The sequence below is a fragment of the Lampris incognitus genome, chromosome 12 (assembly GCF_029633865.1).
Source record: "Lampris incognitus isolate fLamInc1 chromosome 12, fLamInc1.hap2, whole genome shotgun sequence".
Lineage (NCBI taxonomy): Eukaryota > Metazoa > Chordata > Actinopteri > Lampriformes > Lampridae > Lampris > Lampris incognitus.
The window spans coordinates 197,501-220,761 of NC_079222.1; the positions used below are offsets into that span (position 1 = coordinate 197,501).

The window sequence follows — 23,261 nt, forward strand, 5'->3', positions numbered from 1 at the left end:
ACACATACTACACATACTACACTAAAGGAGCTATACTGCTACACACATACTACACATACTACACTAAAGGAGCTATACTGCTGCAGGGAAACGAGGAGAGCCTGAACTCTTTTGAAGAGGTTTTCCCTCTGCTTAAGGCAGAGGTAGACTACCACAGAGACAGCGACACAGCTGAGGACCAGCTACCTACAGAGCCCCCACAACACGCAGCAGCCCCTCCCCCTCCCCCTTCTGACAATGAGCCCCCACAACACGCAGCAGCCCCTCCCCCTCCCCCTTCTGACAATGAGCCCCCACAACACGCAGCAGCCCCTCCCCCCTCCCACTCTCTCTCTGCCACTGACAGGCAGCTGAGGGAGAGTCTGGCCCTGCTGGAAATGGACTTTGTCGAGTTTAGGGAGTTCACCCAGGCCAGGTTTTCTGACACCACCACCAGCTCCATCCAGCAGCTAAGGGAGGAGGTGGAACAGCTGAGAACAGAGAACAGACTGACCGTCTTAGAGCTACAAGAGACCATGAAGCAGCTACAGGTGGAAAACCAAAACCTACATTCCCAAGTAGCACAACTAGAGAAGGAGGCGATACTGAAAGAGAGGAACCTCATGAAACAGATGGAGGATCTTAGGGCAGAGCTCCAAGAGAACACCAAGGCCAGGGCTTCAGTCTCCCAAAACAATGCCACTAACACCCATACAGACCATCACACCTCCCCTGACACTAAAACAACCAACAAACATGATACAGAGATCACTCACACAGACACACAGACACACCTCACACAAAGCACACAACCCCCGCCACCCAACCAATCTCCTCCCACCAAGACAAACAAACAGCGCCCACACGTAGCCCTGCTTATGGACTCAAACCAGAAGTTCATGGACCCTCAGAAACTATTCCCCGGATATCACGTGACAGCAAAATGATGCAGCACTACTGGTCGTGCACTACAGCTCCTGAACAAGGAATCTCTTGGGAGCCCGCAATGCATCATCATCCACACCGGGACCAACGACCTGCACTATCTGCGCAGTGACACGGCTGTGGCGGTGCGTAGAGTGGCAGAGAGCAAGTGGAGAATTCCCAGAGGCTCGGATTGTGGTGTCAACACTCCTGCCACGGCGTGACACCCCACCCCATATAATCCATGGAATCAACACAGACATCAGCAGAGGCTGCGCTGCTCTTCCCAATGTCCACCTGGCTCACCATTCAGGCATCAGCCTCCATGACCTCTACGACGGACTGCACCTTCACAAGGAGAGGGTGCGGATTTTTGCGAGGACCCTAAAAGATGTTGCTTTGGGCCGCAACCCAACCACACCCACTTATCCTCCACCAGTAGGAGACTACAGACCAGAACCCTCCCACATCCCCAGATACCCCCCTTTCCCCCCCAGAGCACACAATACCTGGACCCCTCCCCCCCCACAGCCCCATACTCCATACTCACCTTTGGGCCGAAAGCCCTACACACACCCACACCTACGTGCTGCTTTCCCCAGGTCCAAGAAACCTGTGCACCCAACCCCTCCAAAAAACAAAAAGACAACAACACTTGACAGAGCCTGTCCCCCACAGCACAGGCCACAAAGCTATGCTGCTGCAGTAGCCCAGCCCCCTCCCACACCCACCGCCCCAGCCAAGACTGAGATGGGAGAGATAAAGGAGATGCTCCACACCTTGTGCTCCAGACTCCTGCATGGCAGCATCTAAGACAACCTCTACGTGCCATCAGATCTTAATGGGGTAACCACTTACACAGGGAAATCCTGAGTGTTGATTTGGCTCTGGTTGTGTTTAATAATGCCCACAATATCGATAGTGAGATATTTGGTAAGTGTTATCAGAATATTTCATATATGTCTTCTTCCACTGTAACTTGATAATTCTCTGTCTCACAAAAGAGACTCATTGTATATTTTCTTTTCGTGCGTTCTTTTTCTGTCTCTTGTTGGAACATTCAGGGTCTCTTCTCATCTTCCTTTGGGATGAAGAGTAGAGACCCTGACTTCTTAAAAAACATCGAAAATGTCGACATAGTCATATTAACTGAAACCTGGTGTCGTCAAGACATAACCACCCACTGTCCCTCAGGTTACAAAGAAATAATTATTCCATCAAATAAACTTAACTCAATACATCGTGGACGAGACTCTGGAGGTATTTTGATTTGGTACAGAGGATGTTTAACCAACCACATCTCAAAAATTAAAATTGGAACATCCCACTGCTGGCTAAAACTCAGCAATAAAATTGGCATATCAAACAAAGATATCTATCTCTGTGCTCTATATTCTCCCCCAATTGAATCCCCATATTATGATGAGGATTTCCTGAGTAATCTCCATGAAGAGGTAAGCCTTTTCCAGGCCCAGGGAAATGTGCTGCTGTGCGGAGATTTTAACGCAAGAACAGGTTCAATGAGTGATACCATTGACCCTCAGGGTAACAGACATGTGTTTGGTCAACATTCCCTGTACCTCTCACCAACCCTCATTAAAATAAGCTCCCTCGACTGTACTGTGAACAAGGAGGGTATATGTGGGTATATGTAATGGTAATGGGTAGGGTAATGGGTATATGTGAATATGGTTACATTATTGTTATCAAGCTCTGGGTAACCAAGTCCAGAATCAACATCCTGTGCATCAATAGACTACTACCACAGTAATACCATCAGAATCATCACACTGTCATTCATCAAACTGCTCGTTTCTCTCATCATCTGACTCCCCAAGTTCAAAGTCCAGTTCTGGACCATCCTGCTGTTTTTGGTTACTGCAGGTCTGTAACCTGCACATGCCTGTGCATGGAAGTCCATTTGACAGGCACATGCAGCTTGGCATTTTGCATGAATGCACACACTTGCGTGTTAGCATTTCCAAGACCACATCTGGTGCAGGTGGGGAGCGCATCCAGTAAATGGCCAGCTTGCCTTCATCGTCTGTCCATCCATACTCAGTAGGGCTTGGCACCACAGGGTTAGCCTGCAGACAGCACTTCCATATTGCTGCCTGATAGTTGACTCGTTGAACATGCATAAAGAGACAGTCTCTACATGGTGGCAGCTGGCTGGACTCAACCTCTCCCCTTTTGGTGCAGAAGAGCTGGTAACGCAGTTTGTTCACCTCAGCAGTGCTGCTATTAGCAACATACATCCGACAGGTGAACTGCTCAATTTTCTGGAACAGCTCATCACTCACATTCCATGTCTGTCCCAGTTGACTAAAAGTCTCTTGGCAGGAAGTGTGCTTTCTCACTATCTTCAGGGCATTCAGCTTCCCTCGACCAGCGAATGCACTGACAGTGTCGCAGCCTGTGAAGGCATGTAAGCCAATTAGGCTGTCACAGATGCTGTCTCCAAGTGAACTTGCCAGTTTGGTGATGTCGACAAACCGTGTGCGGTTCTGAGCCCCACACTTCTGGTAGATGGGACAGGTGATGTCCTTCTGGAAGCCAAGACAAAGCACCATGACATCAGTGTCCTCAGCTGTGATGATAACTGACTTTGAGCCCGCATTTGCTGCATGCAATGCATGCAGGAGCAGACGGGTGTCAGCTTCTTCATGTGTGGAGTGCAGTTCTGCTGCTTCCTCACACCCATCTTCTGTCAACTTGTTGCAGGTTTCCTCACAGGTCATGTACAACACCTTGCCATGCAGCATAGCTCTGTATCGTGGGAGTTTCCACTCTTCCACCAGAAACTTGATGAGACTGGTCTTGTTAGAGGAACTGCACAGAAATTTTCTCCACTGCTGGACGTGGTGTCCCCCTGCAAGATTCTTGTACTGGAGAGTGATGTCTCCACCCCGGTTCAGTCGTTCAGCATCTTTGATCGAAGTCTAGTGATAGACATCAAAAACAACATCAATCCTCCCACTCTGTGCTCCCTCATGGAGGACCTGGGTCAAGGCTGACTCTGCCACCTGTGCAAAGGTTTTGTTGTTGCCATTCATTTTTTGGACCAGGCTCATCCCATCAATGATGGAAGTAGATGGGATTGGGATGTCTTCTGCAGGAGATACATTCTTTTCAAGCTCTCTGGCAAGTGTAGCCTTGTTTGTTTTTCGTAAGGACCCATCAGCATTTGCCAGTGCCCATGGTAGTGGGCCCAATGGGTAGGCAAGGACATCCTTCAGATTCACCTTCCTGCTTTCAGCCACCAGGATCATGTGACTGAAAAGGTTTCTATCTGCCTTCAGAACCACATCCTGTGCTTTATTTCCATGAGCTTGTTTTGTGCTGACATTGGAGAATGTTTTCAGACTTTGCTTGGTCATCTTGTCGTGGAATTTCACAGGTGGTGGGTCTGCATCTAAGCTTGTTTGCTGGAATGCTTGGTAGGCCTCTTCTCCTTTCTCAAGAGCTCTCAAGAGATCTATGGTCACATCAGGTGGAGCCATGTTGCCAGTGGAGAGGCTAACCAAATCAATCTCATCAGGGGACATAGGATTGAGCCAGTTATTCTCCATAAGCTCCATGAGAGACTGGACATCTGCTTCATCTCTCTTGATCCTTGGACTCTGTAGATCTGGATGAGACCATTTGCACCTGCCTTGACCTGTCAGGTCTCTCAGCTGTCTGAGATACATGCTTCTATACTCAGCTGTGAGATAATATTTGGTCACAGCTCCTGGCTTCAAGCTGAATCCCTTTGTCCCTCCAGCTGTTTGGGTGTCTTTGTTCACCGTTTCTTCTATAGCTTGGTCAACAGGGATTCGGCCAAAGGGATTGGTGGAGCCCAGTTGGACTGAGAAGCCTCCTTCTATGAATTCTGTGTACACATCTGGGTGTGTGATGGGCAGCTCAGACATCTGGGCGTAGTAGTAGGGGAGGTAGCATGCATAATTCATCCTGTCATAAGCAAAGCACCATGGGATCATTGCTCGAATGCTAGCCAAGTGTAGCATCCAGTCTCCCTCTCTGGATGCTCGGATGAGCCCCAACAAGATTTCAACCATGTCCAAATAGGACATCCAGAAGTTCGAGAGGCTGCCGTTTCCACCTCTAAGGAACTCACGGTAGACTTCAAATAGATCCATGATGCGTGTACAAGAGCTGTTCTCGAGGACCTCCTTCAAAGCATGTTGTGAGACTTCTTTCCCAAGGCTGTCAATGGTCTTCAGTGTCTCATTCAGGTGAACCATGTCATTCCTGTGAGTTTCTTCCAACCAGGACAGGAAACCATTCAAGGTCAGTCGCATGAGAGCCTCATACAGGAGCTTGTGTAGTCGCACTGCCCTGTTGTACTTGCGGCCATCCATAACACCAGCAATTGAGCCTTCTGCAATCATGCCAGACTCAATGCAGAGGTCTTTGAGTCCAGCATCTTGGAAACGCTTTCCTATTATTGCCAGCAGTGTGCAGATGGTGTGGAATACCCCAAGCCTAACGATGATATCATGGAACTTGTCATGGTGTTTCCATGTGATCTCGACAGCCTTCGCATACAGGGCTTGGTCAAAGACACAGACAATCTTCCTCAGGCCTAAGCACTGCATGATGCTCAGTGACTGGTTAAGCACCTCGTTGACAGTAGACATTTGTGTCGCTGGAGCATTGATGGTAGGCAGATAGCCTATATTGTCGGGGATGACCGTCATCTCTCCTCGAGTCAGGATGTTGAAGCCTGTCCAGCTGCTGACTGACTGTTCTTCTTGTTGTGACATGCGTGCTAGGACCCAAAGAAGGTTTTTCTCTCTGGCAAGCTTAGTATTGGCTGCAGTATCGGCATCTGACTTTTTGCTTTGTGGTGGCCCTACCCGTTGTCCAGCATTGTAAGTTGGTAACATTGGTGGGGGTCCATCAATGCTTCTCTTCTTTGTTTTGGGAACAGTGGGCATGGGTTGGACAGGAAGTGGGTTGACTGGCTTTGCTTGCACAGCAATCCCATTGACTCTGTGAGATGTTCCCTCACCACTGACAGTTTCTTCAAGACGGTCGATATTGTCCCAGGCTAAAGTTGTGAATATGCCAGGATGGATGTTAGCTGGAAGGGCAATGCCACTCCCTGATGATGAGAGTTTCTGGAGACACAGGGCAGTGTTGATCTCTTCCATCTGTGAATAGGACACACTGTGACCAAGTCGGTTGAGGATGTTTATCAACTCTACATTTCCTGTCAACGATTTGACACTGAATGGCAGAACAATGTGCTTGGAAGGCTTGGTATTTCCACATGTCACTGCATATACTATGTCATGGCCAAATGACTGCAGAAGGCACTGCACTCTCTGGGATGCATGATCAGGATCATTTGAGCCTGTGAGTAGAGAGTACAGGAAGATAATGAGCGACTCTGGAATGGTAGGACATTCTGCTTCTGGTTTGACTTCAGGCGGCCAGGTTTGAGGAACATCTTGACTTTTAATGTCTGCTCTCAATTTGATGGCTGCTTTGGCTATAACATCTTGTGCACTGACACTTTTCAGGGTCTGCAGCTCCCTTTTGAGAGACTGATTTTCTTTGGCAAGTTCCCTCATGGACAAGTTATCGGGATAGAGGAGGAATTTTCCTTTCTCATCAGGGAATATCTGCAAGGCTCCAGCAAACTCACTCTCCAGGTTTCGCCTTATGTGCTTCTTGGTTGATTCCTTGACTTGGGCAATGCCTTGGGAGTTCATTGAAGCTGCCAGTCTAGAAGAGAGATCAGTCATTGTCATCACTTGAGGATTGCCAAAAAGCTCCACCCTGATGAAGAGGAACAGCTCATTGTATGCCTTATTCACAGCAGCTTCATACTGGGCTGCAGCATCATCATCTTCATTGCTGGCAACCTCTCCTTTGGAAACCTCTTCTTTGGTGTAAAGTCTATAGCATGACCTGTGGTAGTGCCCTTCAGCTGCTACAAGGTCTCTACTCACAATGGCAATGATTCTGCTGTCCCTTTTCTTTGTGGCTGCACTCCTGATCTTTGCATCAGCTCGCAGTTCTCGACACTGCACCAGTACTTCTCTCGTATTCTGTCTCTTGGAATATTTGCTGTTTTTCTGACAAAATCTGCACTCTGCATCATAAGTCCTACATGTACTTGGAGCATGTCGAGCTACTCTCTTAGATTGTTTCTCTTCAGCAGAGACACAACTTTTCTTTTCTTTTGCAAGGAGGCCATCAAGAATTTGCTTCATAGTGAAGATACTGCGACACTTTCTGTGGTAGTAGATTGCTGGAATCTGTCCCTCAGGAATGTCTTTTGCCAGTTTCAAAACTGGTGCATGATTTCGTATCTGAGCTGCCCTGAGCAGAGTTCTCCATGAGTCGACACTTTGTAGTGAAACCAGCTTATCTGTATCATCAGAACAGTGGATAATGCACTCCACCCGTGAGCGCTTTGGTATTGGGTAAAAACTTGCTTGTTCACCAGTGGCCATATTCAGTCAGTTTTCACCTGCCACATACAAACAAATACATGTAACTTAGGTGTATGAACACTACTAAAACAAAGTTTACTTTGCTTCAACAGCGTCATATTACCATTATTTATCTTACATAGCCACAAATAGATACATTACCTAGTTGCTATGCAACAGCTGTATTTTGTCCACATGAGGCCGCTAAAATCAACACAAGATGAAAGTTCCTCGTAGCCACTTTAACTAATCATATTAACATATACATTAAAAGAACATGCTAACATTATGGGAAATTAGCTTATAATCTTCTCCAGAGTGAGACAAGAAGATAGATACCAGTTTCCTCTATATGTGTTTAGTAGAAAGCTATCTGGCTGCACGTTAGCCTAGCTTAGCACAATGAATGGAAGTACACAGTACTGGTTATCCTTGGTTGTTGGCCAACTAAGAACTGTCCCAGAGTTTAAGCTAGGCTAATCAGTACCAGGGGTGTTGAAATGCTATATTTGTAAAAATCTGGGCAAATACACAATCGTGAGAGGCACAGAAACAGGTTTCCTGAAAGAAAAATGAAATAGCTGCTCATTTGGAAAGGTTATCATGTATTATTTTACTTCTGTTAGTGTACCAAATAAAATGGCACCAGTGAAGTTGTGTCACCTTGGGTGATATCGATATCTGGTCTGACCCAAGGGCTAACTGGCTTTGGTCTAGTTAGTTTCTTACTAATAATGCCCTTCTAATTTAAGGTTCACAATCACCTCACACAATGAAATAGTATGGGTATATTATACATTTCCTGAATCTTTACAGTCCTGTGAGTATTCCAGTTTTTGTGTTTTGTGTCCCTGATATTCCTAGATGCCACAGGGCTAAAAGAAAGTATATAGTTTAGGCGAACATTGCAGAAAGATGTGTGTTATTGACGGGTTGAAGAGCTCAAGTGACCTCTATATTTGTGAGAAATATCCACAACAGGGCTTGAATGAAAGCTAAGAAGGTCCCCTTTAAAATGATACCAAAGACAATATTATAGAACATTGAAAAATGTCCTGACCATGAGGCTAAACCAGGATGTGCACCAGCGTCTAAAATGCAATTTACTTTAGGGGGTGGTTAACTTCATGAGCTGATAACTGTGATACAGCTGCCACTCAGGAATGGTTATCATACCAAAATATCATCTACAGACATGGATCCTTTCAAAAATTATAAGTAAGTTTTGCCACCTTGAGTGTACCGAAATAGGAGATTTTGGGCTCTGGCCCATGGACTAATACAAAGGAAAACACCAAACAATGCATGTAGGGCAGAATTAGGCCGGTTTCCATTATTAATAAATGTACAAAAAAGATCTCTAAATTTCTGGATGCACTTAAATACAAGTCCAACAAATACATTGCACTTTAAAGCTCTGAAAACCCAAGAACTTAACCCCAAAAAGAGTCCCCTGAAGCAGCTGGCTCTGAGACTCACTAACCCTTTAACAAATACTAAGACCAACGAACCTCAGGCCAGCACTGCATCCCAAACAAAGTTTACGATAAATCAGGCTATAAAACAAAGCAAGAACAATTATCTGAAACATTGGAACGCTGAAATCAAAACTCAAAACAAACTAGAAGTCTATCGGGCCCTAAAAACAAACTATGATTTGGAAGAATACCTCTTAACTGTCAGAGACAGGAAGCAGCGACAGATCCTCACCAAATACAGGCTCAGTGACCACAGTCTCGCCATTGAAAAGGGGAGACACAAAAAGACGTGGTTGCCAAAAGCGCAACGATCATGTGGTCAGTGCATGACAGATGAGGTGGAGACAGAGGGGCACTTCCTCCTTAAATGTGACAGATTTGAAAAACAGCGCCGGGCTTTTGTCAAGGAACTGGAACATGTGACTCCAGAGTACCAGGAAATGGACGACGCAGGCAAGCTGCGGGTGGTCCTGGGAGGAGGGCCAGCGGCGAGCATTGCAGCAAGATTTATATTATCTTGCCACAACCTGAGAGATAGTGGATGACGGCACCTATTGCTACTATTGTTATTTAATATCATAATCATTGTTGTTGTTGCTATTATTATTATAATCACTGTTGTTGTTGTTATTATTATAATCATTGTTGTATTGTGTTGTTGTTGTTTTACATGCTTTGGCAATATGTACACAAATATATGTCATGCCAATAAAGCACATATTGAATTGAATTGAATTGAATTGACAGAGAGAGAGAGAGAGAGAGAGAGAGAGAGAGAGAGAGAGAGAGAGAGAGAGAGAGAGAGAGAGAGAGAGAGAATTTTAAACAACTTTATTTTACATAAATCAAAACTTCAACAATGGCATATCCATTTCATAACATCAACATAAGTAACTCCTTTACATTAAAACATCCAAAGAGGTCCTTTTAAAAAAAATGGTCCAAGTCACATACTCCCAAAGGGTTAAACAAAAAGCATCCCATGAAAACAGAATCAACTACCAATACCATCCCTGAAAGAGTGGCCACTGGTGTGTAGATGGTGTAGACTGTGGAGTCCTGGTCTGACGTGTTAGCTCTCCTGTGTTGTGCCATCCTCTTGGCCAGGGTCTGTTTAGTTTCCCCAATGCACAAGTCACGACAATCCTCCTGGTACTTAACAGCTACACTACACTCCCCGGCCACTTTATTAGGCACACATGTCCAACTGCTCGTTAACGCAAATTTCTAATCAGCCAATCACATGGCAGCAACTCAATGCATTTAGGCATGTAGACATGGTGAAGACGATCTGCTGCAGGTCAAACCGAGCATCAGAATGGGGAAGAAAGGTGATTTAAGTGACTTTGAACGTGGCATGGTTGTTGGTGCCAGACGAGCTGGTCTGAGTATTTCAGAAACTGCTGATCTACTGGGATTTTCACGCACAACCATCTCTAGGGTTTACAGAGAATGGTCGCAAAAAGAGAAAATATCCAGTGAGCGGCAGTTCTGTGGGCGAAAATGCCTTGTTGATGCCAGAGGTCAGAGGAGAAAGGCCAGACTGGTTCGAGCTGATAGAAAGGCAACAGTAACTCAAATAACCACTCATTACAACTGAGGTATGCAGAAGAGCATCTCTGAACGCACAACACGTCGAACCTTGAGGCAGATGGGCTACAGCAGCAGAAGACCACACCCGGTGCCACTCCTGTCAGCTAAGAACAGGAAACTGAGGCTACAATTCGCACAGGCTCACCAAAATTGGACAATAGAAGATTGGAAAAACGTTGCCTGGTCTGATGAGTCTCGATTTCTGCCGCGACATTCGGATGGTAGGGTCAGAATTTGACGTCAACAACATGAAAGCATGGATCCATCCTGCCTTGTATCAATGGTTCAGGCTGGTGGTGGTGGTGTAATGGTGTGGGGGATATTTTCTTGGCACACTTTGGGCCCCTTAGTACCAATTGAGCATCGTGTCAACGCCACAGCCTACCTGAGTATTGTTGCTGACCATGTCCCTCCCTTTATGACCACAGTGTTCCCATCTTCTGATGGCTACTTCCAGCAGGATAACGCACCATGTCATAAAGCTCGAATCATCTCAGACTGGTTTCTTGAACATGACAATGAGTTCACTGTACTCAAATGGCCTCCACAGTCACCAGATCTCAATCCAATAGAGCACCTTTGGGATGTGGTGGACCGGGAGATTCGCATCATGGATGTGCAGCCGACAAATCTGCAGCAACTGCGTGATGCTATCATGTCAATATGGACCAAACTCTCTGAGGAATGTTTCCAGTACCTTGTTGAATCTATGCCACGAAGGATTAAGGCAGTTCTGAAGGCAAAAGGGGGTCCAACCCGGTACTAGCAAGGTGTACCTAATAAAGTGGCCAGTGAGTGTATATTGCTCTGTTTGGGCCGGGGGCCCGATCCTTGAGATGGAAACAACTTCTGGCTTTGTGTGTTTTGTGGCGTGAAAGAAACCGAGATGCAGTGTTTGGGAAATATGCGTCTCAACTGCTCTGACACTCCCAGAATCACCACTGGTTTACGCTTAGACAGCTGTTGTCCTTCTCCTCTCTTAGGTCAGCTGGTGCACTGTTTGGGCTTCTTCCTGGCTTTGACAAATGCCCAGTTAGGATAACCACACTTAACCAGGGCCTGTTTAATATGAGACTTCTCCCCTTCCCTGGCTACTGTGTCGGTGGGGACGTTGTCAGCTCAGTGGTCCAGCATCCTGATGACTCCTAGTTTGTGCTCCAGTGGATGAGGAGAGTCAGACCTTGAGTACTGATCACATACTGATCATTACTTACCAGTGGTGATTCCATATGTGGTGGGAGTGTCAGAACAGTTGAGACGCGTATTTTCCAAACACCGCGTCTCAGTTGCTTTTGAACCCCAAAACACATTGCATCAGAAATTGGTTCACCCCAAGGATCAGGCCTCACAGCACAAACAGAGCAATATAGTGTACACTGTCAACTGCCAGGTGGATTACAGTGACTTGTACATTGGGGAAACTAAACAAACGCTGGCCAAAAGGATGGCACAACAAAGAAGAGCTAACACATCAGGCCAGGACTCCACAGTCTACACCCATCATGCTTGACAGTGCATTAACAATGCCATTATTCCAGATATCCTCCACTCCAAACTCACTGCACCAGCTCCCATCTGCCAGTGGATTAAAAACTTCCTGACAGACAGGAGGCAGGTGGTGAGGTTGAGGAAAATCGCATCCAGCACCCAGACGATCAGCACTGACGCCTCACAGAGATGTGTGCCCTCCCCTCTACTCTTCTCCCTCTACACAAATGACTGCACCTCAGGTGACACATCTGTTAAACTCTAAGTTTGTGGACGACACAACTATCATTGGCTTTATCCGGGATGGTGGCGAGTCTGCATATGGATGGGAGGTTGATGAGCTGGCCCACTTGTGTGGCCAAAACAACCTGGAGCTGAACAAGTTCAAAACAGTGGAGATGACATGGGACTTTAGGAGGAGTCCCCCAACACGCCCCCCTCACCATATTCGACAGCACGGTGTCTACGGGGAAAACCTACAGTTTGGTTTGGCCGCCAAACAAGACAGAGACAGACTACAATGGACAATTAGGTCTGCAGAGAAAATCTGCAGATCTGATGATATGATCTCAAAGTCTATCATTAATCTTCAGCCTAGGGTGTTCTGGTACCAAGTACACTTATGAACTACCATATATTCGAACATGGTGTTTGTTATTGCCAATCCATGACTCGCACAGAAGTCCAATAACAAGGCACTGCTCGGGTTCTGATTGGGGAGGACGTTCCTCTCAATCACGCCCCTCCAGGTTTCTCCATCATTGCCCACGTGAGTGTTGAAGTCCCCCAGCAGAACTATAGAGTCCCAAGGTGGAACCCCATCCAGGACACCACCCACAGACTCTAAGAAGGCCGGATACTCCAAGCTGCTATTCGGTGCATAAGCACACACAACAGTCAGAGCCTTCCCCCCTAGCGACTCGTAGTCATATAGATGACCCTCTCATTCCCCTGAGAGAACTCCAACACGGCAGCGCTCAACTGGGGACTTGTGAGTATCCCCACACCTGCCTGGTGCCTGTTACCTTGGCCAACTTCGGTAAAGTAGAGTCCAGCCCCTCTCCAGGAATTTGGAGCCAGAGCCCATGCTATGTGTGGAGGTGGCCCAACTATATCTAGTTGGTACTGCTCCTTTCCTGCCAGAGAGGTGACATTCCACATCCTGAGGACCAATCTGCGATGTCAGGAGTCGGCACGCCTCAGTCCCCGCCCTGTCTGTCACCCGGCCTGCATTGCACCTGACCCCAATGCTCATCCCTGCGTGTGGTGGGTTCACGGAATGGTGGCTCCATGTTGTTTTTTCGGTCTGGGTCCGGGGGCCAAGGCCTGGCCATCAGACGCTTGCCGGTGAGCTCCCTTCCCAGGTCTGGCTCCAGGAGGGGGCCCCAGTTTCCCTTTTCTGGGCGAGGTGCTGTAGCTCTGCTGTTGTACTTTTTTTGGGGTTCTTGGAAATTGCTCTTAGTCTGTCTGGTCCCTCCCCTGGGACCAATTTGCCTTGGGAGACCCGACCAGGAGCTTTTGCCCCCGACAACACAGCTCCCGGATCACCGGGACAACCAAACCCCTCCACCATGTTAAGGTGGTGATTCTCAGAGGGGAATAAGTAACCTGCTAACATTTATTTTAGCATCTCTGATATATTCTCTGTACCGTTGCACTTTATCACCTCGTATTTCGTTTCTATATAATCAATCCTTGTGTATATATCTGCAGATTGTTGTTTGTATTGTTATTTTACGTTGAGTACACTGAGAGAGCCACGAAACCAGAGTCAAATTCCATGTCTGTGCAAAACTACATGGCCAATAGACATGATTCTGATTCTTATTGAAACAATAAACACAGAAAACAACAAAAATAATAGAGGAGGTGGGAAACTCAGTGGGAGGCCAGCAAAACGCCTGGTCTCCCACTGAGTGGAGCTCTGTCCTGGGTGTGTGGAGTAGCAAGCTGTTGACAGACCGGAGATTGCGGGAGGAATTGTAGGCAGTGAGTATTTCCTTGAGGTATGTATTGGTGTTTTCACACTGGCCAAAAAAATCTGCCAGCATCCGTCTTTGGTCAATGTAACATTCACCACCAAAGGCGGATGTTTTGGCCAGTGTGAAAGAGGTATAGTGTGTTGCCATGAATGCATTTGAAGGTTAATAGAATGGTTTTGAAGTTGATTCTGTGGGAGATGGGGAGGCAGTGCTGGGAAGCCAGGATGGGGGTGATGTGGTGGTGTTCCACGCACTCATCAAGATCCTGGCAGCACTGTTCTGTGTAGTACAGTGTTTCTCTTTTTATCTACTGTTTTTATTGCCTTATATTGTGTTTTATTATTTTTTATCATACCTTTACACAAGCAACCACTAAGATCAATTCCTTGTACATTCAAATTGGCCAAATAAGGGATACTGATTCTGATTGTTTGAGTTGATATTAATTGGTATCAGCAGCGAATTCGTTTTTTTTAATCAATATTCTGGTGAACATTGCAATTCAATGACATCTATCATTATATATATATATATATATATATGTGTGTGTGTGTGTGTGTGTGTGTGTGTGTGTGTGTGTGTGTGTGTGTGTAAATTAATTGTAACATTCAAAATATTCAACACAAATATAATAGAATTTATGCAAAGGTTGCAGGTCTGACATTTTTAAATTTGCATAAACAATCCAAAACGTCGAATGTGATTCAATTTCCTATTCAGTTTCGTAAGATCCGGCATAATCTTCATAACATAAACCTTACCTTGTAGGCCTTCAAGGACATGCGTGTCGGTTCTGCCCACACAGCCGATAACTGTGCCGGAATTGGCTGACCAGTCTCCATGGAGACCACGCGGACAGCAGGCGAGTCCACGTAGATGCTGACGACAGCGGATCGCTTCTGACTGACTGGGTTATAAACCACGAGCATGCTGGACAGGAAGTAGATTTGTGATTCAAGATTGGAGAAACTTTATTGCCACACAACCAGGTTGGTGGTATTTGTTTACGGTACAGCATGAGGTGCTTTCGGACCAAACAGTTCTTGGGACTTTGTTGAGAGGAACTACCACTGGGGAGGTTCCCCGATAACTATGAACCTTCAAGCGCATTTTATTCTGTTTGCATTAGCACCGCCAGGAACGCTGAAGTGACGTAAGTTGGGTTGTGCCTAACATAGCAAAGATTGCTAGAATTGTTCCAGTCTTTAAATCTGGTGATAAAAATGATATGCACAACTACCGTCCAATGTCTATACTGCCTAAAATATCCAAAGTACTAGAAAGAGTTGTGTATAGCAGATTAAGTGACTACCTAGAAAAATCTAATATTCTTGTTCCGCCTCAGTATGGCTTCAGGAAAAAGAGCACCACATGCATAGCGATCCTTGAACTTATAGAAAAAAATCGATGGTGCCCTTGATAAAGGAGACTGCGGCATTGGTATTTTTCTGGATTTGTCAAAGGCATTTGACACTATTGATTTTGACATTCTTTTAAAAAAATTGTATCATTATGGGGTCAGAAGTATAGCGCTTAACTGGTTTAGAAGCTATATCTATGGGAGAAAGCAATATGTACTTATAAATGGCCACAAATGTTTATGTAAATCCATCAAGTATGGGGTCCCCCAGGGTTCCATTTTAGGGCCACTCCTCTTTATCCTGCATATTAATGATGTTATAAATTCCTCTTACATTTTACATACAACATTGTTTGCTGATGATACAAATTTGTTCCTGTCACATGAGAGTCCAAATGAGCTTCAAAAAATTCTAAACGAGTGGCTGGTGAAGGTGAACACTTGGTTCAGACGTAATAAATTATGCCTAAATGTCAGCAAGACAAACTACATTGTGTTTCGTTCCAACAAAAAATCAAAATAAAGCTGAGCATGTCTGTCTCAAACGTAATGGTCAGAATATCGAAAGAGTCAAGTCCACAAAGGTCCTAGGGGTCCATATTGACGAATCCTTAAATTTTAAGTGCCATATTGATGTTTTAAAAAAGATTATCTAAATATGTTGATCTGTTTTTTAAGATAAGACATTTTCTCCCATGCGCAGCACTTCTTACCTTGTACAAGTTTTTATTTGAGCCCCATATCAATTACTGCGATGTTATTTGGTGCAACACTTCTCCCAGTCTTCTAAAAAAAAAACTACAAATTCTGCAAAAGAAAGTTATACGCGCCAGATCATGGTGTGGGGTCTGTACGTGCTCCCACGGACCCTCTTTTCTGCAATCACGGTCTTTTCAGGTTTGCTGAATGTAATGATTTTCATAATGCTTGCTTGATGTATCATGTTATCGATGGGATCAATGACAGACTGTGTGACCTCATTCGAATTTGCCTTCCTCCGCATGTATTTAGCACCAGAAATAAGAACCTTACAGCGGGCAAGTGGCGCAGGCTTAGACGCACGAGCTATGGTGTGGCGTACAAAGGCCCAGAGGTGTGGAACGGGTTTAGCGATGATTTGAAAATGTCATCATCCATACATGTCTTTAAAAATCAATTAAAACATGAATTAATTTAGCAATATACTGCTGTCTGATATACTAAAAACGTAATAATTATCGGGCTAGGACTTTAGACTTATTTTTATTTTATTTTATTTGTAGGTTTTGTTTTTTTATTTTCTTTCCCTTTTATATCTGTTAGTGTTATGTAAATTACTTTCCTTAAAGTATGGGCCCCCGTTCATAAGCTCTGCTGAGCTTCCTTGGGGTGTCCCTTTTCACACCATTTTTTGCATTATGTATGTATAATTTGTGTTTTTTCATTTTTGTGTGAAATAAAGATGAAAACGAAGTCGGCGGGCAGTGTATCAGTGTGATTTCTCTGCAGGTAGTGTATCAGTGTCATTTGTGTGCGGGTAGTGTATCAGTGTGATTTCTCTGCAGGTGGTGTATCAGTGTCATTTGTGTGCGGGTAGTGTATCAGTGTGATTTCTCTGCAGGTAGTGTATCAGTGTCATTTCTGTGCGGGTAGTGTATCAGTGTCATTTCTGTGCGGGTAGTGTGTCAGTGTCATTTGTGTGCGGGTAGTGTGTCAGTGTTATTTCTGTGCGGGTAGTGTATCAGTGTCATTTCTGTGCAGGTAGTGTATCAGTGTTATTTCTGTGCAGGTAGTGTATCAGTGTCATTTCTGTGCAGGTAGTGTATCAGTGTTATTTCTGTGCAGGTAGTGTGTCAGTGGGATTTCTGTGCGGGTAGTGTGTCAGTGTCATTTCTGTGCGGGTAGTGTACAAACGTGTGTGAATACACACATTCATGTCATTGTGTGCGGGATAAAACAACATCCACAAGATGCAGGATGCCGTGATCAGAGCCATGTCTTTGTTGTGTATCGTGGGTTTCATGATAGTAATGAAATTGGGAAGGAGATGTGTGAATTTAATCTATGCGGTTTTTTAAGGGCTCAGTAAAGCCTGGACTTGTCTTTCAGTCTGCTTGTCCGTGTTTTGTTCCGTTTTTAAAGGCTAACATTAAACTCGGCGTGTATGAAGTTGTACATGGGTTTGTAAAAATGGCAGTTTCCGGTGCTGCATTGACTCGTGTGTTCGACCAATCGATGTGCAGTTACGTCGGGACCAATCACCTGGTGACTGGTCACTCTAGCTTCCTCTTGTGCTTGCATGGTACCTATCCTGAAGTAGGAGCTAAAACAGTTCCTCAAAATGGACTTCTAAGAACTATGATCGTTCCGATTTCCTGTAGTGCAGACACAATAAAGAGGGCGTAGTTCCTCCAACACTTCTTTTCTTTTCTTTCTTTTTTTATTTTTCCATCTTTTTTCTCCCCAATTGTACATGGCCAATTACCCCACTCTTCCTAGGCGTCCCGGTCGCTGCTCCACCCCCTCTGCTGATCCGGGGAGGGCTGCAGACTAACACGTCTCCTCTGATACACGTGGAGTCACTAGCCACTTTATTTCACCCGAGAGTGAGCAATTTCACCAGGGGGACAGCGCGTGGGAGGATCACACTATCCCCCCCCCACCCCGACCAGAGGAGGCGCTAGCGCAGAGACCAGGACACATACCCACATCTGGTTTCCCACCCGCAGAAAAGGCCAATTGTGTCTATAGGGATGTCCGACTAAGCTCGAGTTAACACGGGGATTCGAACCGGAAATCCCCGTATTGGTAGGTAACAGAATAGACCACTATGCTACCCGGATGCCCCCCTTTCCTCCAACACTTCTTAAAACTATGAAAAAGTTCCTGTGGTCCAAAAGCACCTATGGTGGCTCCGTGTTAACAAACCCAACTTCCCAAAATAAATACAATACAAAAATGCATACAACAAATACATATTCACGGAGTACGCAAAACACCAAAAGCATGGTGCTTAACGGGAACCATGGGTCATGGTTAGGAGGGGATGGATTTGAGAGTCCTTGTTGCAGTGGGGAGAAAGCTCTCTGAAACGAGCGTTTTTGAACTGAATGAGCTGTAGCGTCTGAGTTTCTCTGCTTTTCATTACATCACATTATATTACATTACAGTCATTTAGCCGACACTCTAATCCAAAGCGACTTAAGTGCATTTAACATAGGAAATCAGGAGTACTACTAGTCATCAGAGGTCATAAGTGCATCTTCTCTCTAAACAAACGTCTAAGAGCAAAAGCAGTTTTAAAGTAAAAGTGCAATAAAGTTTTTTTTTAAATGCGTGAATACAATAAGTGCTAAGAACAAGTAGCAGGGTAGTACTTAATGAAGAGGTGAGTTTTCACCCTGCGCTGATAGATGGGCAGCGACTCCGCTGTCCTGACATCAGTGGGGAGTTCAGTCCACCGCTGTGGGGCCAGGACAGAACAGAGCCGGGACCGGGTCGATCGGCAGCAGGGGCCTCTGAGCGACGGGGCAACCAGGCATCCCGAGGCAGCAGAGCGAAGTGGTGGGGTGGGGGGGTGTAGGGCTTGACCATGGCCTGGAGATAGGAAGGAGCTGCTCCTTTCTCTGCCCTGTAGGCTAGCACCAGAGACTTAAACTGGATGCGAGCAGCTCCTGGGAGCCAGTGTAGGGACATGAGAAAGGGAGGTGTGTTGGAGAACTTAGGGTGGTTGCACACCAGACGAGCTGCAGCTTTCTGTACAAGCTCCAGGGGTCTGATGACTGACGCCGGGGTGCCAGCAAGGAGGGAGTTGCCGTAGTCCAACTGGGAGATGACCAGAGCCTGGATGAACACCTGTGCCATCTCGTCGGTGAGGAATGGGCGAATCCTCCTAATGTTATAGAGGAGAAATCTGCAGGAGCGAGCAACCGATGCAACATTTGCAGCAAACGACAGTTGGTCGTCCAGGATCACACCCAGATTCCTCACAGTCCGAGTTGGCTTCACCACGGTGTTGTCAATGGTGATGGCCAGGTCTCGGTGCGGGCAACCTTTCTCCGGGAAGAATATCAGCTCTGTCTTGTCCAGATTGAGCTTCAGGTGGTGTGTCGCCATCCACTCCGAGATGTCAGTCAAGCACGCAGCAATGCGTGTCTCTACTTGTGTGTCAGAGGGAGGGAGGACAAGATCAGCTGGGTGTCATCGGCATAACAATGGTAAGAGAAGTCATGCGAGCGAATAACAGAACCCAGGGATGTCGTGTACAGGGAGAAAAGGAGAGGACCCACAACCAAACTTTGTGGAACACCTGTAGTCAGTCTGCGAGGCTCCGACACAGATCCCCTCCATGTCACCTGGTAGAGCAACCCGTCAGGTAGGATGCAAATATCGAGAGTGCAGAGCCTGTAACACCCAGCCCCTCGAGGGTAGAGAGGAGGATCTGGTGGTTCACTGTGTCGAACACAGCTGACAGGTCCAGGAGTACCAGGACAGAGGAGAGAGAGTTTGCTCTCGCACAGTGCAGCGATTCTGTCACTGCAAGGAGGGCCGTCTCTGTCGAGTGACCCACCCTGAACCCAGACTGGTTGGGGTCCAGGAGGTTGTTCTGGTGGAGGTACATAGAAAGTTGGTTAAAGACAGCACGTTCAAAAGTTTTGAATAGAAAGGGTAGAAGGGAAACAAGTTTTCACAAGGGTTCCTCTATTGTAATATCCATGTAATATCCATGTGATATCCATGTAATATCCATGTTATATCCATGTAATATCCATGTGATATTCATGTAATATCCATGTCTTCCTGTCATTATTTCTACATCATTATCAAGCTCCAACACACAGTTCACATGGAGCAGTACAATTCAGTACTTAAAGCAATTAATTCAAGCAACCACAGAGGAGCACTTACATTTATGTACCTGTTCTGCCACAGTCACCACATTAGTCAGATCCACATTCTCCACATACTGTAGAAAAGAACCCCAAATGTTTTCAAAGAGTGACTGTTTACCTTTAATAATGTAAGTCATCTTTTCCAGAGGTAGCGTTATGGACAATTCTTTAATCCAGTTAATGAATTTGGGTTTACTGGTCTCTTCGAAGAGTCTGAAGTATCTCTTTTTGCAAATAGTAAACAAAGATTCAAGGCACTAATAGCTTCCTAGGTGTACGATGTGTATCAGGGTGTAAACTGAAAATGAAAAACTTAGGGTACTATTGTGAATTTCTGGTTAAACCATGATGAAGTGATCAATTAGAGCATGCATAGCTGGAGGATGGAGATGGTGCCCAAACGTACTGTTAACAATGTCTGTGACATCTAAAGCCACCAATGTTGAGTCTTCAGTTTACTGTGCGAAGCTTTCCACCCTTCACCAGTCTCCAACCGTATGGGCTGAAATGAATCAGCTGGCTTTAGTAGGGCATGAAGTATGGACCCAAAATGACTCAGCTGGCTTTAGTAGGGCATGAAGTAGGGGCCCAAATGACTCAGCTGGCTTTAGTAGGGCATGAAGTATGGACCCCAAATGACTCAGCTGGCTTTAGTAGGGCATGAAGTAGGGGCCCAAATGACTCAGCTGGCTTTAGTAGGGCATGAAGTAGGGGCCCAAATGACTCAGCTGGCTTTAGTAGGGCATTAAGTATAGACCCAAAATGACTCAGCTGGCTTTAGTAGGGCATGAAGTATGGGCCCAAATGACTCAGCTGGCTTTAGTAGGGCATGAAGTATGGGCCAAAATGACTCAGCTGGATTTAGTAGGGCATGAAGTAGGGGCCCAAATGACTCAGCTGGCTTTAGTAGGGCATGAAGTATGGGCCCAAATGACTCAGCTGGCTTAATAGTGCTGAAGTATGGGACCAAATGACTCAGCTGGCTTTAGTAGGGCATGGAGTATGGGCCCAAATGACTCAGCTGGCTTTAGTAGGGCATGAAGTATGGGCCCAAATGACTCAGCTGGATTTAGTAGGGCATGAAGTATGGACCCAAAATGACTCAGCTGGCTTTAGTAGGGCATGAAGTATGGGCCCAAATGACTCAGCTGGCTTTAGTAGGGCATGAAGTATGGACCCAAAATGACTCAGCTGGCTTTAGTAGGGCATGGAGTATGGGCCCAAATGACTCAGCTGGCTTTAGTAGGGCATGAAGTATGGGCCCAAATGACTCAGCTGGCTTAATAGTGCTGAAGTAGGGGCCCAAATGACTCAGCTGGCTTTAGTAGGGCATGAAGTATGGGCCCAAATGACTCAGCTGGCTTAATAGTGCTGAAGTAGGGGCCCAAATGACTCAGCTGGCTTTAGTAGGGCATGGAGTATGGGCCCAAATGACTCAGCTGGCTTTAGTAGGGCATGGAGTACGGGCCCAAATGACTCAGCTGGCTTTAGTAGGGCACGAAGTATGAGCCCAAATGACTCAGCTGGCTTTAGTAGGGCACAAAGTCTCTTAATACAGTATCTAGCCTCTTCATTTGAGCAGTATTTATTCCAAAATTCCCTATGTGCACTACTTACACTACAATTAGCTATGAGCGGTGTTTATACCATTATTAGTTAAGAGGGCTATTTATGCCACAATAAACTGTGACTGTTAAGTTTGAAAATAATATATATATATATATATATATATATCTTTTTTTTTTTTTTTGGCATTTTCTGCCTTTATTGGATAGTACAGCGAGAGAGACAGGAAAGACCGGGCAGCTAGATGGGACGACGTGCAGCAAAGGGCCCAGTTCGATTCGAACCTAGGCCGCTGCGATAAGGACTCAGCCTTCTGTGGTACGCATTCTAGCAGGTGAGCCACCGGGGCGCCCCCAGTGTGAACGTTATTTTTACTATGATAATATATGAGTGGTATTTATATCACTATTAGCTAGCTTCAATCATAATCGGTTAATATCAAAGTTAACCTTTTTGGTGTAAAAAAACCTACCTAACCCGAAAACCATAATTGGCCACATAACAGTATGTAGCTACACACCCGCCTCCATCCATTCAAAAGCCCCACCCTCAATTCCTTACCGCGATGCCCTGCCCACGGTCAGGATAGTCTTCTTTGGCAATGTATCTTGAGAAGGCTGTACTTCATCCTAAAGAAAGCAAATATTGAAAACATTTGAAAATACTAAATAAAAATAATTAGCAATTTAGAAAATAATGCAAGTAAATCAAATTTAATTCATATCAAATGATTTTAAACTAAAATACGTGATGCTTAAAATTACACATTGTTTCAATTACTAGTAGGGATGTCATCAACTGTTGATATATGAAATATCAATGAGCATGTTGTTATATTGAGATAATCGAGAGGCATCATTAAATTAAAATTATAATGAAACATTTTTTTCAAACTTTTTTTCCGATTCATTTTTTTGTAATACTTAAAAGGTCTAAATACAGGTTTAGCAAGGCAGTGAGAGATGCTAAACGACGATACTCTGAGAGACTTCAACAGCAGTTCTCAGAAGAGAACTTAGCCTTTGTCTGGAAGGGCCTCAGACAGATCACCAACTACAAACTGAAAGCCCCCAACTCAACTAATGACTTGCACTTGACCAAGGATCTGAATTAATTAATTAAGTCTTTTGAGCACCTTGTTCTGTCCCACATGGCTCTCCACTTCATCCTCCAGCACCTGGATTCTGCAGGAATCTATGCCAGGATACTGTTTGTGAATTCCAGCTATGCCCTAACACCATAGTCCCAGATCTACTGCAAGACAAGTTCTCCCAGCTGCATATGCCTGACTTCATCTGCAGGTGGAACAACGACTTCCTATCTGAGAGGAAGCAGCAAATGAAGCTGGGGGAAAAACATCTCTGACTCCCGGATCATCAGCAATGATTCCCCTTAAGGCTGTGTCCTTCCCAATCTACTCTTCTCCCTGTATACGAACAGCTGCACCTCCAGTCACCAGTCAGTCAAGTTTCTGAAGTTTGCTGATGACACCACCCTCATTGGGCTCATCTCTGGTGGGAATGAGTCTGCCTAAATGTGGGATATTGACCATCTGGCGCCCCGGTGTGGCC

At 45.5% G+C, this 23,261-nt stretch overlaps 1 protein-coding gene across 3 annotated transcripts in view; it reads right to left on the bottom strand.

Annotated features, from left to right (window-relative positions):
* The window catches only part of man2a1 (mannosidase, alpha, class 2A, member 1), a 197,357-nt gene that overhangs the window by 53,255 nt on the left and 120,841 nt on the right, over window positions 1-23,261 (bottom strand). For all 3 annotated transcript variants that reach the window (XM_056290632.1, XM_056290633.1, XM_056290631.1), the window contains 2 exons: window positions 22,252-22,319; window positions 14,655-14,823 (listed from right to left, as the gene is read on the bottom strand). In XM_056290632.1, coding sequence (XP_056146607.1) covers window positions 14,655-14,823; window positions 22,252-22,319 — 237 coding nt within the window. The remainder of the gene's footprint in view (window positions 1-14,654; window positions 14,824-22,251; window positions 22,320-23,261) is intronic.